Genomic DNA, 12,549 nt, shown 5'->3' on the forward strand with positions numbered 1-12,549 from the left:
GGTTAAGTCATAAATACGTGCTGGCTGATTTATAAACTGTATATACCTCATAGCATGGAAGTTTTACCAAGCCCCCAATAAGCCCTTATTTTGTATTGGTAAGAACTTATACTAGGCACAGGAAAGACTCAGCCTTTCACCAAGTCATTACCAAATGGATTAGCCATTCTGGAGACCAATTTGTCATGAACAGGAGAAACCAAAATGAACAGTGAACGGAGTCCCTTTCTGCTCGGGCTGTTCACACTCCACAGCTGTATCTCCAAGCCCAGAACTTATTACACTTTTACAGAGGAGGATGGCATAATCTAGGGATGTCTTAGTTTTAATCCACCCTAATGTGGTGGTTTTTTTTTTTTTTTTTGGCCACACTGTGTGGCATGTGGGATCTTAGTTCTCCGACCAGGGATCAAACCCTCGCCCCCTGCAGTGGAAGTGCAGAGTCTTAACCACTGGACCACCAGGGAAGTCCCTTAATCCATTCTAAGTTAAAACAGGGATTAAAAAACAAAGATTCACTGAATATGTATAACATATCTAGGACTATGTGTGGTATGTTTGGGATGCACAAGGAAGGCAAAAATGCTTTTAATGCATCCATCCCCTAACAAAACAGGTTACTTGAGGGCTTAAGAACTATATCCAGCCATTACTTTTGAACATATTTCATCCTCTCTCCAGCAGGTTATATACTCTATGAAGGCACAGTTAGGCCTGGGATTTAAGCTCCATGTCTGACATCACCAGGCTGTCTTGGTCAAAGCACATGGCTCCTTGGTCTGTAGTCTCTCACAGAGAGCACGGAAACAAGTCCCTGTCCTGCCTGTGTCACAGATAAAGGCTTTGTGTAAAGTCATGTATTCATACTATTTATATCCTTTGACCACTTTCTTTTTTTTTTTTTTAAAGAAAAAAAAAAAGAGGAATGTATTGGAAAGATACAAAGGTATCCCAAAGAAGTGAAGGTTCAGTAACCAAGGTTGGAAAGGACAGATGTGGGAACAACATGGACCTTACCTCCTGAGAGTGGCTATTAATGTGCTCTAGTTCCAGTGACTTCCAGTCTCTGTGTCTGTTTGTTGTTTCAAATTTCCTGGAGTGACAATCATACTGGCTCAACTGGACTGAGCCCTCTACTCCTGGATCACACAAGTGTGAACAGGTAACATCCCACGATGCTCAAGTTTGCCGAATGCTCTCTCCATGTTGGGTACTGTGCTTAGCACTTTTCAAGTATTGCTGATTCTGCCACCACAGCCCTATGTCTTATGTACTGTTGTGTCTCCCATTCCTCAGATGAGAAAAACAAAGCCCAGAGAGGCCCAGAAGTTTTCCGAAGTCATAAAGCTTTTACCCGACATCCAATCTTTGGCATGCCATGCACATATCTTTAACTTTCTGACTAGACAGCATAGGTGGTAGTTGGAGTTGGTCTCTGCAAACATCCCATGTTAATACCTTAGGGTTTTGCATGAGTGATCAAAGTCCACATCTTCTTTCCAACAGAAGTCAGAGCCATGTCCTGACTGTCTAAAGCGCTTGGCATCTAAGCCTCCCCATGACCTAGACAAGGGCGGGAGAAACATGTGGAGAGTAGGCTTGACCATGGCTATGGGCAGGAGCAAAAACAGCTAGCTCAGCAGCAGTGGAAGGGGAGGGGGCTTACTTCTTTCCTTTTTTTTTTTTCTCGTGATTTTTTTTTTGCGGTACGCGGGCCTCTCACTGTTGTGGCCTCTCCCGTTGTGGAGCACAGGCTCCGGACGCGCAAGCTCAGTGGCCATGGCTCACGGGCCCAGCTGCTCCGCGGCATGTGGGATCTTCCTGGACCGGGGCACGAACCCATGTCCCCTGCATTGGCAGGCAGACTCTCAACCACTGCGCCACCAGGGAAGCCCCGACTTCTTTCTTTTTAAATACACACTACATGTTTCAATTCTGGGGGGAAAGTTCCTTTAAAAATAAAATTTTCTTTATAACTGGGACTTATTACTAAAAGTATCTAAAACATAAAGAAAATAATAATTTCGCATACAACTATTTCTCAAATGTATGACATGTTTCTTTGTCACAGTATCTGTATATTGGAAGTAGCTCACATTCGCCTAATATTTCAGCATCATTCTAATGCATGAATGCAGGTACCACCTGGCTGGGCAGTCATCCTGGCTCTGTGACTCACTAGCTCTGGGATTTTGATCAAGTTACCTCTCTGTGTCTCACTTTCCCCATCTGTAAAACGAAGATAACAACAGTACCAACTTCATGTGGTTGCTGAAGATTAAGTGAGTTAATAGTAGCAAAGTGATTAAATCGGGCCTGGCACATAATTTTATACATGTATGTGTGTACACATGTGTACACGTGTGTCTGACAAATAAAAAAATGCTGCCACACCAAGAAGTCTTCGGGGCCTGCAAAAGCACGAGGGCGGCCCATTCCCGTGCTAACCGGCCCCAGATTGCGTGTTCTCTTTGAATGATTCACCAATTAGCAGATTTCGGTTTCTTCTGCTATCACATCGCCAACTCTCATCCCTGCTCCTTGCAGAGTTTTTGAGCCTGGTGTCATCTCCAGGCTTGTTTTACTTGCTGCAAAAAAAAGTCTCCTGGGTAGGGAAGCTGGGTAAGCAATCTTCCTGACAAGAGAAGTGTGTCCCCAATGACACCTCCCTGGTGACCGTGTCCAAGCAGATGCCAGCTGTTGCCTTGGCCCAGACCACCCAGGAGACACTCCCTGAGCCACATGGTGGAGAGCTAGAAAGGAGACCCTCGTGGACCGTTGGGAGTTTATTCTCCATTGTGGGCAACAGGCCACATCCAAACCTATCAGAAATGTATCAGATGATGCTCTCCACGTATCCTCAACTCATGGGGCTCAGACAGTAGACCTGCGAGTGGCCTCTGAGCGTCTGGCTGGAGGGGAAAGGTGGGCTCATGGAGTTTACGTTAGGAAAGGAGAGGACTTCTCCAGTGTATATGTGGACACACACTGTTGTGAGACACTGGGCAAATCTTCGGGCTTTGGTTTCCTGGGGAGAATCATGGTCTCTGTTTCATAGGGTTGTGATCAGGATTACATGGGAAAAATACCGTTTCTAGCAGGTGGTCAATAAATATTAGCTGCTGCTATTATTACTACTACTGCTATTAAACCCCCTGTTTGTCCAGGCCCTGGCAGGAGAATAAGGACCACCTTCCTTATGGCGGTTGGGTGGGTGAGAACTGTCGTCACAAATGGTACTCTGCCAGGTGTCAGGGAGCCCTTCCTTCCACCTCAGCCTTGCACCCCAGACGGGCCAGAACCCCATGTGCTCAAATAAAGCTTCTATGGCAGACACCTCAATCCCTTCCCTTCTTAAGAAGCCGCAATCAAAGCAAAGGCCTAGGTGGCCAATGTTGGGGTTCAGAGGGCATCTTATCCACAAGGAAGAACTTGGATGACAGACAGACACACACACACGTGAACTGGTGCACTCGCTGATAAAGCGGTGTCTCCAACTCTGTAAATGAGTTATAGGGTTAAACAGACCCTCCAAGTTTACTGTCACCATAGGGAAGCGCCCTCTTTTGAGGGACAAATCTCTTGTAAACACTCTGCGTCAACCCAAACTGCAACTTCCATTTCTCAAGCATTTGCTCCTCTGAAATTATTATAATTACTATGAGAAGGAGAAGGAAAATTGCATCAGCTGCTTTGCAGACACTATTTCATTGGTTACTCACACCAACCCTGCAAAGTAGGTAGGAGTCCTGCGTCCTGTTACTTGTGGGCAAACCTCAGAGAAGCCCAGAACACAGGGCTAATCCTTGCCTCTTTTGTTATGACTGTAGTGAGTTGATAACTGAATTCAAATCAGTTTTATTTTTGTTATTATCACCTGTCAGCAGCTCTGAGAAGCAATTATTTTACGAACAGAAAACTTGGAAATCAAAAACAAGGAGAGTAAGAGCTCCCATGTGGCCAGTGTCATTTTAAGGGGAACCCAAGAAAACGTAATGAAGCAGCCCCATCTCAGCATCACAAGGGCCCCACCTGCACACAGGCTCTACTGGGCCAGATAGGGAGCTTGTTTCTATAATATGACTTCACGTCTCATTGAAATTTTTAAAGAACTATGCTAAAAAGAGAACCTTAAAACCTGCAGCTGTCAGACGGCAGGAAGCGGGAGTGAGCTGGGTTTGGGAGCTACACAGCAATTCTCTTAGTCCAAAGCATGCCCTTTCCCCTTAAAGGGACTACAAAATGGAAGTCTTTGTAAAGACACTGTATGCAGCCAGCATTAGGGACTGTTAGACACAATTCCACCCTTGTGCAAAGGACACACTGAAAGCTACAGACAGCCAGGTCCCCACGAGACCCCACGTGTGGGAAGAATGGAAACGCACGAGGACGCTGACAAGGAAGGGTCGTATGAAGAACCACAGAGGCGTTTTGGTGTAGACTCAGACTCCAAAAATCTCAAGGAGCTTTTTGCCTACCAGTTTCCCTGACCACAGCCCTACTCTGTAGAGTTTCCATGCCCTCTTCAACCGTCTGCATTGTTTTCTTGGAAACTGGAAGTTTATGTCAACTCATACATTTCTGAGGTTCTAGGGTCAGGATTTTTTTGTTTGTTGAAATGTCTAGGCTTAGAATTAGCAATATTAAGGTGTAGCAAAGGAAAGGACATTGTCCTAATTCTGCTAGTTTAAAGAGGAACAGATCAAAGAGTGACTTCAAATAAAGGAATTATTCCTCCAAAGTGCCTACAGTACTTCTTCTCCTCAAGTTTACGCAGGCAAATAGTCTAGCGCTGGCTGTCCAGTTTCAGGGGTGAGTTTATCACAGGAGTCTCTAGTACTTCTCTGTAGATGTGTGTGCATCTGGCCTAATACATACTCCTCAAGCATGTAAGAGTCAGCTGTGAACTGAGTATTTCCCCAATGGAGTAGACTAGAACAAGATGAAAGTTCCAGAGAGGAAGCAGTGAGCTCCAGTTTCCCCATCTGTAAAATGGGGACAGTAAGACCTAACTTGCAGTGCTGTTGGGAGACTTAGGAGTAATACACATAGGTGTTTGGCAAAGCTTGGCACATGGTACTTAATAAATTATAGCTCTTATGATGATATTGAAAAATGAGGTCAACAGATCCAACTGTTAATAAACTGACTATGTGAGAAATTGGGCCACCACTGGATTACTCATCTACATCCAGGCCCTCAAACAAGCTGGCACCTCAGGGCCTGGATGCTTGTCCTTCCTCCAACTTCCTGGCTGGCTCCTCCTGCCTGCAGCCCTCACCCCATCCATCACTTCACATTTTCTAGACCTCTGCTCAAATGTCACCTCACTGTCTTCCCTGAGCTCCTTATATACAATAGCACTTCTTACTCTGTTTCATTTTTATTTATATTACTTATCATTACCTGACATCATTAACGTATTGCTTTATTCCTTTATTGGCTGTCTTCCCCCTTGAATAGATGCATCCAGTGGGCTGAAAGTGTTTTCTGCACTGCTGCATCCCTAGGACTTAGACTAGTGCTGGCGACATATTAGATGATCACTAAATATTTGCTGAATAAACGAAAGGAGGAACAGTATCTAGAGAGTTCTGAGATTTTGGAGTTGGAAGGGGACCCAGAGGTCTTCCTCCCCTACCTTGCATCTAATGTAGAACAGACCTCCACTGACCATATTATAGGCAGGGAGCCTTCTCTTTACGACTGGAACATGTCAGATACTTTTCCAGCTACTCATGAAATTGTTCACAGCTGAGCCCAAACCCTGCCTCTCTGTAACTCCCACAGAATGGCACGGTCAGGGCCTTTGTAACCAGAGGCTAGGTCTTCCCAGACTGATAGCATCCTTCGGTCCATTACCTGTGAATAACGAGGTTTCGACCTAGGTCTTACTCCCTTGCATGTGTGTCATTTTTCCCATGTTCTTTTTAAAGTGGAGCCGTCAAAAACATCACCAGTACAGAAGAAGATATCCTGGTAATATGGCCTAAGATATGTAAGAATTAAGTATTTGACAAAGAGGGTCATCAGAAATGACAGATTCCAAGAGAAATGATGTGCTAAATCTTAATAATAATACAAAACAGACCATAAAACTGAGCTTCTGTCAAAGCTCTGGAGAAGGAAATAACTCTTAGCCTCAAAGCCATAAAAAAGATCACGTAGAAAATAAAAAGATGAACATATTTCATCATGTAAAAATGAAACTTTGCATACCAAAAGAAAAAGAATAAAACAAAATAAAAAGGCAAACCTCAATGGGAAAAATACCTGCAGCATACAATGTGTAAGTGACAAGTTACATGAGAAGCTCATACCAATAAAAAAAGTTAATGTAAGAGGATTTCAACAAGAGGGAAGGGCACAGAGTGGAAATTCATTTAGAACAAATAAAGTCAGCAAACACACAAATAGAAAAACGGTCTGCTTCAGTAATAAAAAAATCCAAATGAAGACAATTAGATATTATTTAAAAATAGCGATACCCAATTCTTGGGAGTGTACAATGAAGCGCAGCTCTCATACACTGCTGGCAGCCTTGTAAAGTGGTAGGGCTGCTTTGGAAAGTAATGTGGTAATATGTATTATGAGTCATAAGAACGTTCATACCCTTCTTATAGCAATCATAGACATCAATATTAATGATAAACTCCCAAATATATGTTTTTAAAAATATATGCATTTATTCCCTGGGGCTGGAGATGGGAAAGGGGATTGGCTGTATGCTGGCAGGAGGGATCTTACTGATGTGATGAAAATGTTCTAAAACTGGAATGTGGTGATAGTCATGCAGTTCGGTAAATTTACTAAAAATCAGTGAATTGTACATATAAAATAAGTAAATTTTATGGCATGTAAACTATACCTTTATAAAATTCTTAGAAGTGTACAAATATTTTCATTGCAGCATTTTTATTAGGCATGGAAAAAAACCATCTAATATCCCAAAGAAAAAATGGTTAAAACATATAAAAGACGAACAAAACAACAGGATCGGTCATCCACTGTCCGAAACTGGCAGATCCTTCTTGTACATACTGCATTTCCACATATATTGCTTTCTTCTCTCATACTCTCTCCTCCCCAGACTTCTCTTAGTGGTTACTTAGTCTTACGATCTTGTTCAACATCATAATTTCAAGTGAAAGCTCTAGGGAGAATTGGTCTCTTCCCCTCAGTCATCCTTCCATCCCACCACGTATTAAAAGTAATTTTAGCCAAAATGTTTGCTTCCCTTACTACAGGGGGCAGAACAGAACACGTCTCTTATTCCCCTTTGTCTTTTTTTTTTTTTGCTGATAAAGCAAAAGACTTTATTGGGAAGGGGCACCCGGGTGGAGAGGAGCAGGGTAAGGGAACCCATGAGAACTGCTCTCTCCTCTTTGTCTTTTTGACACTCAGTGGAATCCTTGTGTGGCCCATAGAAGTGTGCTTTAATAAGGCTTATTTCTGCCCGGAAGTGTGCACTGTTACACTCATCATACAGCAGGCTAACTGACAAATGAAGACTTCCCCCTCCTCTCCTGAACCTCTCTGGATGACTGGGAAGCTCCATAGGTTTCTGACCTGTGCATTATTTGAATTCTCCTACCACCTGTCTGCTTCCTTTGCATGATTCATCTTCCTCCTCTCTCTTCCTAACTGTGGGCTTAGTGAGTCTGTTTCCTGACTTAGTCGCGCCTCTTTGGTAGCCTTCTACCCTGCACTGTGGGGCAGTCTGGCTTTCTGGGCACCAAAGAACATCTTGATTAATGAAACACAATTATCCCAACAGTATTTGGTACAGACGCTTAATGGGCCGTCTTGCTTCTCTGCCCACCTAACATCTTTTTCCCCAAAACTTTTCCTGCATGTATCACCATCCAGCGGCAACCTCGGATCTAAGTTTCTATGGGAGCCTGAACATTTAAACTCTGTCGAACCAGGAATACAGGGGCACGAGAGCTGCATTCCACAGCTTGAGCATCTGTGAACCACCAGCCAGAATCCAGAACAAAGATGACGAGGAGGAGGCGGGAAGAGGGTGGAAAAGTGAAATGAAGGACACCCCCCAGGGGCTGCTGTTGAATCCTCCTCCTGTAGGGCTGTGGGCCAGGAGTCAGGCGCCCTCCACTGCTTCCTCAGGGCTGCAAGTGTCAGAGCCTCTTCGGTCAGGGAGTGTTTCAGCAGCATTTTCATTACAGCACAACAATTTATAACAAGTTTTGAGGCAATGCCGAAGAAAAGCAAAAATAATTAGCAGTGCTGTTCAAGTCTCCTCCCCTGGCTTATTTCATTAGAAAAATCAATCAAGGCATTAATGGCCAAGCCTGTTTCTAATGAGCTTTATTCTAATTAGACTTGTGCGTTACCATTTCAGTTGGAAAAAGGAATCGTTCGTAATGACCAGTAGGGGTATGACAGCCTCTGACTGTTTTGTTGACCATGTAGAGGAATGATCACCACGATAACAACCACAGTGACAAGAACCCTAGTATACTGGCCTTTTCCTTTCCAAGAGAGAATGTATTGACTAAACAGCTTTAAAACTCCCATGAAGTGTTTATTATACCCAAATCCTCCTTCTACTGATTCTATCCTTCTAAAAAGGATATTTTAGAAGCTTCAAGGGACCTATTTCTCAAGGTCCTGCTTTGCCTGATGTTGGCACTCATCTGACTTCGATGATGCTCCTTTCCTCACGAGGAGGCGAGCAGGAGTGAGGACAGGGAAAAGCAGGGATGGGACTTCCTTGGCCGTCCAGTGGTTAAGACTTTGTGCTTCCAATGTAGAGGGCACAGGTTTGATCCCTGGTCGGGGAACTAAGATCTCACAAGCCACCGCATGGCAAGGCCAAAGAAAGAAAAGAAAAAAAAAAAAAAGCAGGGATACAGAATGCAGGATGCCCATGTCTCTGGGCCATATTGAACTGATGTCCTACAGCAGGGTTGGTGACTTTCTCTGTGAAGGACCAAAGAGTAAATAATTTAGGCTTTGCATTCTAAAGGGTCTCTGTTGCAACTCAGCTCTAGCTATAAGCATGAAGGCAGCCACAGAGAAAAGTAAAAGAACGAGTATGGCTGTGTTCCAACAAAACTTTATTTGTGGACCCTTAAGTTGGAATTTCACATGATTTTTCCCATGTCAGAAAATATTATTTGGCCTTTTGTTTCCCCCAACCATTTAAACACATAAAAACTATTCTTGTCTGGCAGGCTAGATTTGGCCCATGGGCTGTATTCTGCCCACTTTTGTCACAGAAAATACAATTACCATCTGTAGGTTCAGAGGCTAACTCTGTCACGGGTTCGGGCCCTTTTCCTAAGAGCTCACACAGCAGAGATAAATTCCACCTTGAGAGACATTTCTCTCAAGATGGGGCCAGGGTTCTTCTCCAAAAGATTGTTTTATAAAATTGTTCTTATAAACCAAAAAACCATTGATCAAAATCAAAATTAAATTAAAAAATTTTCTTACAACCCTGTCTTGCTAATAAATTAGAAAGTTTTCAAGTTTCATTTAAATCTCTGTCCATATGTATGTCACTTTTATATAGTTTCAATCCTATGATAGACAACAAATTTTTTAATTTTATTTTTTTTACTTGATATTATCTTATAAAAAATTTCCCTGTTATACCCAATTCCTTATAATGATAAAGAGATACACCATAAAATTTTGCGTAATTCTTTGCAGAAGATTTCCAGGTCATTTGATGGACTTAATTCAAAGAGATGTCTTAAATTAGTCTATTCTCAGGTATAAGAGTTAAGATTTAAATACCACCCCTCACCCCTAAGCCAGGAGAACCCACTTGGTGGATTGGAGCCTCATGGGTCTCCCCTAGGATTCACCTCCTCTAGGACATGAAGCTTCATGTCTAGGACATGAAGCTCCTCTAAGACTCACTTCCTTCAGGACAATGGCTTTAGCAGGCCTGGGATTTCAATCCATATGCCTCTTGACAAAGATGTGCCTTCCAGACAAACTCTTTAGAGCTCTTTGTTCTGAACTAATTGCTTATACCCTAGAATTTATTTTGAACATGGCTGGAGGTTTGGGGAGACTAAGAACACACCTCCTTTCCTTATAGTTTTTAACTGAGAACAGTCAGTCAGATGAGAATCAGCGTTCTTGCTGGATTAGAGAACCCAGCGTTCTTGCTGGATTATAGAACCCAGCAGGCTTCTCCTTATCCCCTCTCCTCCCACCCCCCTGAGGCCTTCTGGATGGTGACTGACTCACCCAGTCACAGGTGGAGAGAGTAGAGAATGCTGGGTTTGCCCGTCTTAATGCTCCATGGGCTAGCCTACCAGGCAGGGGAGAATGTGACAAGTTGGTTCCTTTCCCTCCTGCCTACACAGAGGAGCAACACTGTTTGCTGGACCACAGTGCTCACCTTCCCTTTCCTTCTTCTTTGCTTTCAGAATAGGAAGCACATGCATTTGGCCAGGGAGAGGACTGCAGCTACTGATGGGATGTCCCTGCCCGCAGAAGGCACAGAAGAGTGAACTAGCTAGATATGAGGGAGAAAAGGCCCAGAGAGCAGTGAGGAGTGGGTGTCCTGGGCCCATGGTTGGGGAGAACATGTCCGTTTGGCTTCCTTCCTCTTCCAGGACATGGCTAAGGTGGGCAAGCTGCCCCTAAAAAGAGGAAGAAAAGCAGCGTCCATGGGATTTCATGATGAATCCTGAGGTTTCCATTGGCCTGATGAATCTAATACATTTCCTGGGAATTAACACTTTGGGAGGATAACAACTGGGGGAGGCCCAGAGGACATATAAGAAGCTGGGCAAACAGAACTAACTGAATTTGTGGGGACTGTTTAGCCTAATAAGTTATGAAGCTCTGATTATATTAAGGCTTGTCACACATTTGATCAACTGGCCAATAAGAACAGCAATGAATAGAGGTTAACTCCATCTGTGGCCATGACTATCAGAGCCCTTGGAAATGGGAGCAGTTTCAAATGAAATTAAAACAGGAGCACTGGGCTTCCCTGGTAGTGCAGTGGTTAAGAATCCGCCTGCCAATGCAGGGGACACGGGTTCGAGCCCCGGTCCAGGAAGATCCCCGTGCTGCGGATCAACTAAGCCCAGGTGCCACAACTACTGAGCCTGCGCTCTAGAGCCCACGAGCCACAACTACTGAAGCCTGCGTGCCACAACTACTGAAGCCTGCGCACCTAGAGCCTGTGCTTCACAACAAGAGAAGCCACCGCAATGAGAAGCCCATGCACCGCAAGGAAGAGTAGCCCCCGCTCACCACAGCTAGAGAAAGCCAGCAACGAAGACCCAATGCAGCCATCAATCAATCAATCAATCAATCAAAACAACAACAACAACAACAAAAACCCAGAAGAACTTCAGGTGACTTAGAGCATGCCTTGGTGCCCGTGTATTAGTTCCTCCTGAAGGTTTTCTTCCACCAAACTGTACATATGTGGATGCAGTGGAAGGTGTGAGCAACGCCAGTGACCACTGTGTAATCTGCTTGTTTTCCACCTGACATTTTGTCATACACATATTCCTCTTTTCATAGACTTCTCTGAATTTTGAGAAATTTAAAAGATACAGAAAAGTATAATGAATGTAACAAGCACTGCATTTCAATCACAGGCATAAGAACTAGTAATATTTTGTAACATTGCTTCTAGCTGCCACTCTCTCCCTGAAGAAATGAAACTACCATCCCAGTCCCATTCCCCTTCCCCCATCCCCAGGTACAACAATGATCATGGGTTTGGTATGATCATTTTGATACTTTAATAATTGTATAATATTCATAATATACCAAATAAACTATACATCTTCTATATGAATGTTTACGTATAAAACAGATATAAATACATGCCATTTATAAATATATCATATAAAAACGTACTACAGTAATGTGTGCACGCACACGTGTATGTATAACTGGTGTTTAATAAATATTTGTTGAATGTCCATCTAAAAACAGTGTATGGTTTTTTAATTTGTATGGTGTCATACAATTTTTTATCATTCTGCTCTATTCCTCTATTCATTTAATAATATGATTTGAGATCTATAATTGTGGAGATATATATATATGCGCCTGGGTCATTTAACTGCTGCACGATATTGTACTGTGGGTCTATAAAGGATTTTATTTATTCATTCCTCTAGCGCTAGGTGCTTAAACTGCTTCTAGGTTTTAAAAATTTTTTTTGCGACTGAGCACAGTATGTATGCTTCAGTGAACTTTATTGCACACATGTAAGAGAATTTCAAGGATATAGACTCATAACTTTAATTGATGGTTTTTATTGGTTAGCATTAATAGTACTTCCTTATATATGCTGGCTACAGATCCTTTTCATGTTTTAAGTATTGCAAATATATTCCAAACTTAGTTTACTAGAAGCTCTGCATTTGGGAATTATGAGACTTATTAATAAGATAGATACTGACCCATGATACTCACCTGACTCTCTGTGTCTATTTTAAATTTGTTAAGAACCCAGAAGGGAGGCAGAATATGATTAAACATCTCCAAACCTCCAACAACCAATTTCGAGAATATGAGTTTAAAGTATTTGGTACT

At 43.0% G+C, this 12,549-nt stretch overlaps 2 protein-coding genes across 8 annotated transcripts in view; both read right to left on the reverse strand.

The window, feature by feature from the left end:
* The window catches only part of TSEN15 (tRNA splicing endonuclease subunit 15), a 538,803-nt gene that overhangs the window by 30,676 nt on the left and 495,578 nt on the right, over positions 1–12,549 (reverse strand). The gene's annotated exons all lie outside the window — the stretch shown is intronic.
* The window catches only part of C1H1orf21 (chromosome 1 C1orf21 homolog), a 175,203-nt gene that overhangs the window by 30,676 nt on the left and 131,978 nt on the right, over positions 1–12,549 (reverse strand). For 2 of the 7 annotated variants that reach the window (XM_033853538.2, XM_033853528.2), the window contains one exon: positions 1,164–8,943. The exons of 4 other annotated variants lie outside the window; for them this stretch is intronic. In XM_033853538.2, the coding sequence (XP_033709429.1) occupies positions 8,813–8,943 (131 nt within the window). In that variant the 3' untranslated portion in view covers positions 1,164–8,812. Of the gene's footprint in view, positions 1–1,163; positions 8,944–12,549 lie in introns of those variants that run through there. One more of the 7 variants, XM_033853547.2, reaches the window with a different exon arrangement.

Source organism: Tursiops truncatus, chromosome 1 (assembly GCF_011762595.2).
Source record: "Tursiops truncatus isolate mTurTru1 chromosome 1, mTurTru1.mat.Y, whole genome shotgun sequence".
NCBI lineage: Eukaryota > Metazoa > Chordata > Mammalia > Artiodactyla > Delphinidae > Tursiops > Tursiops truncatus.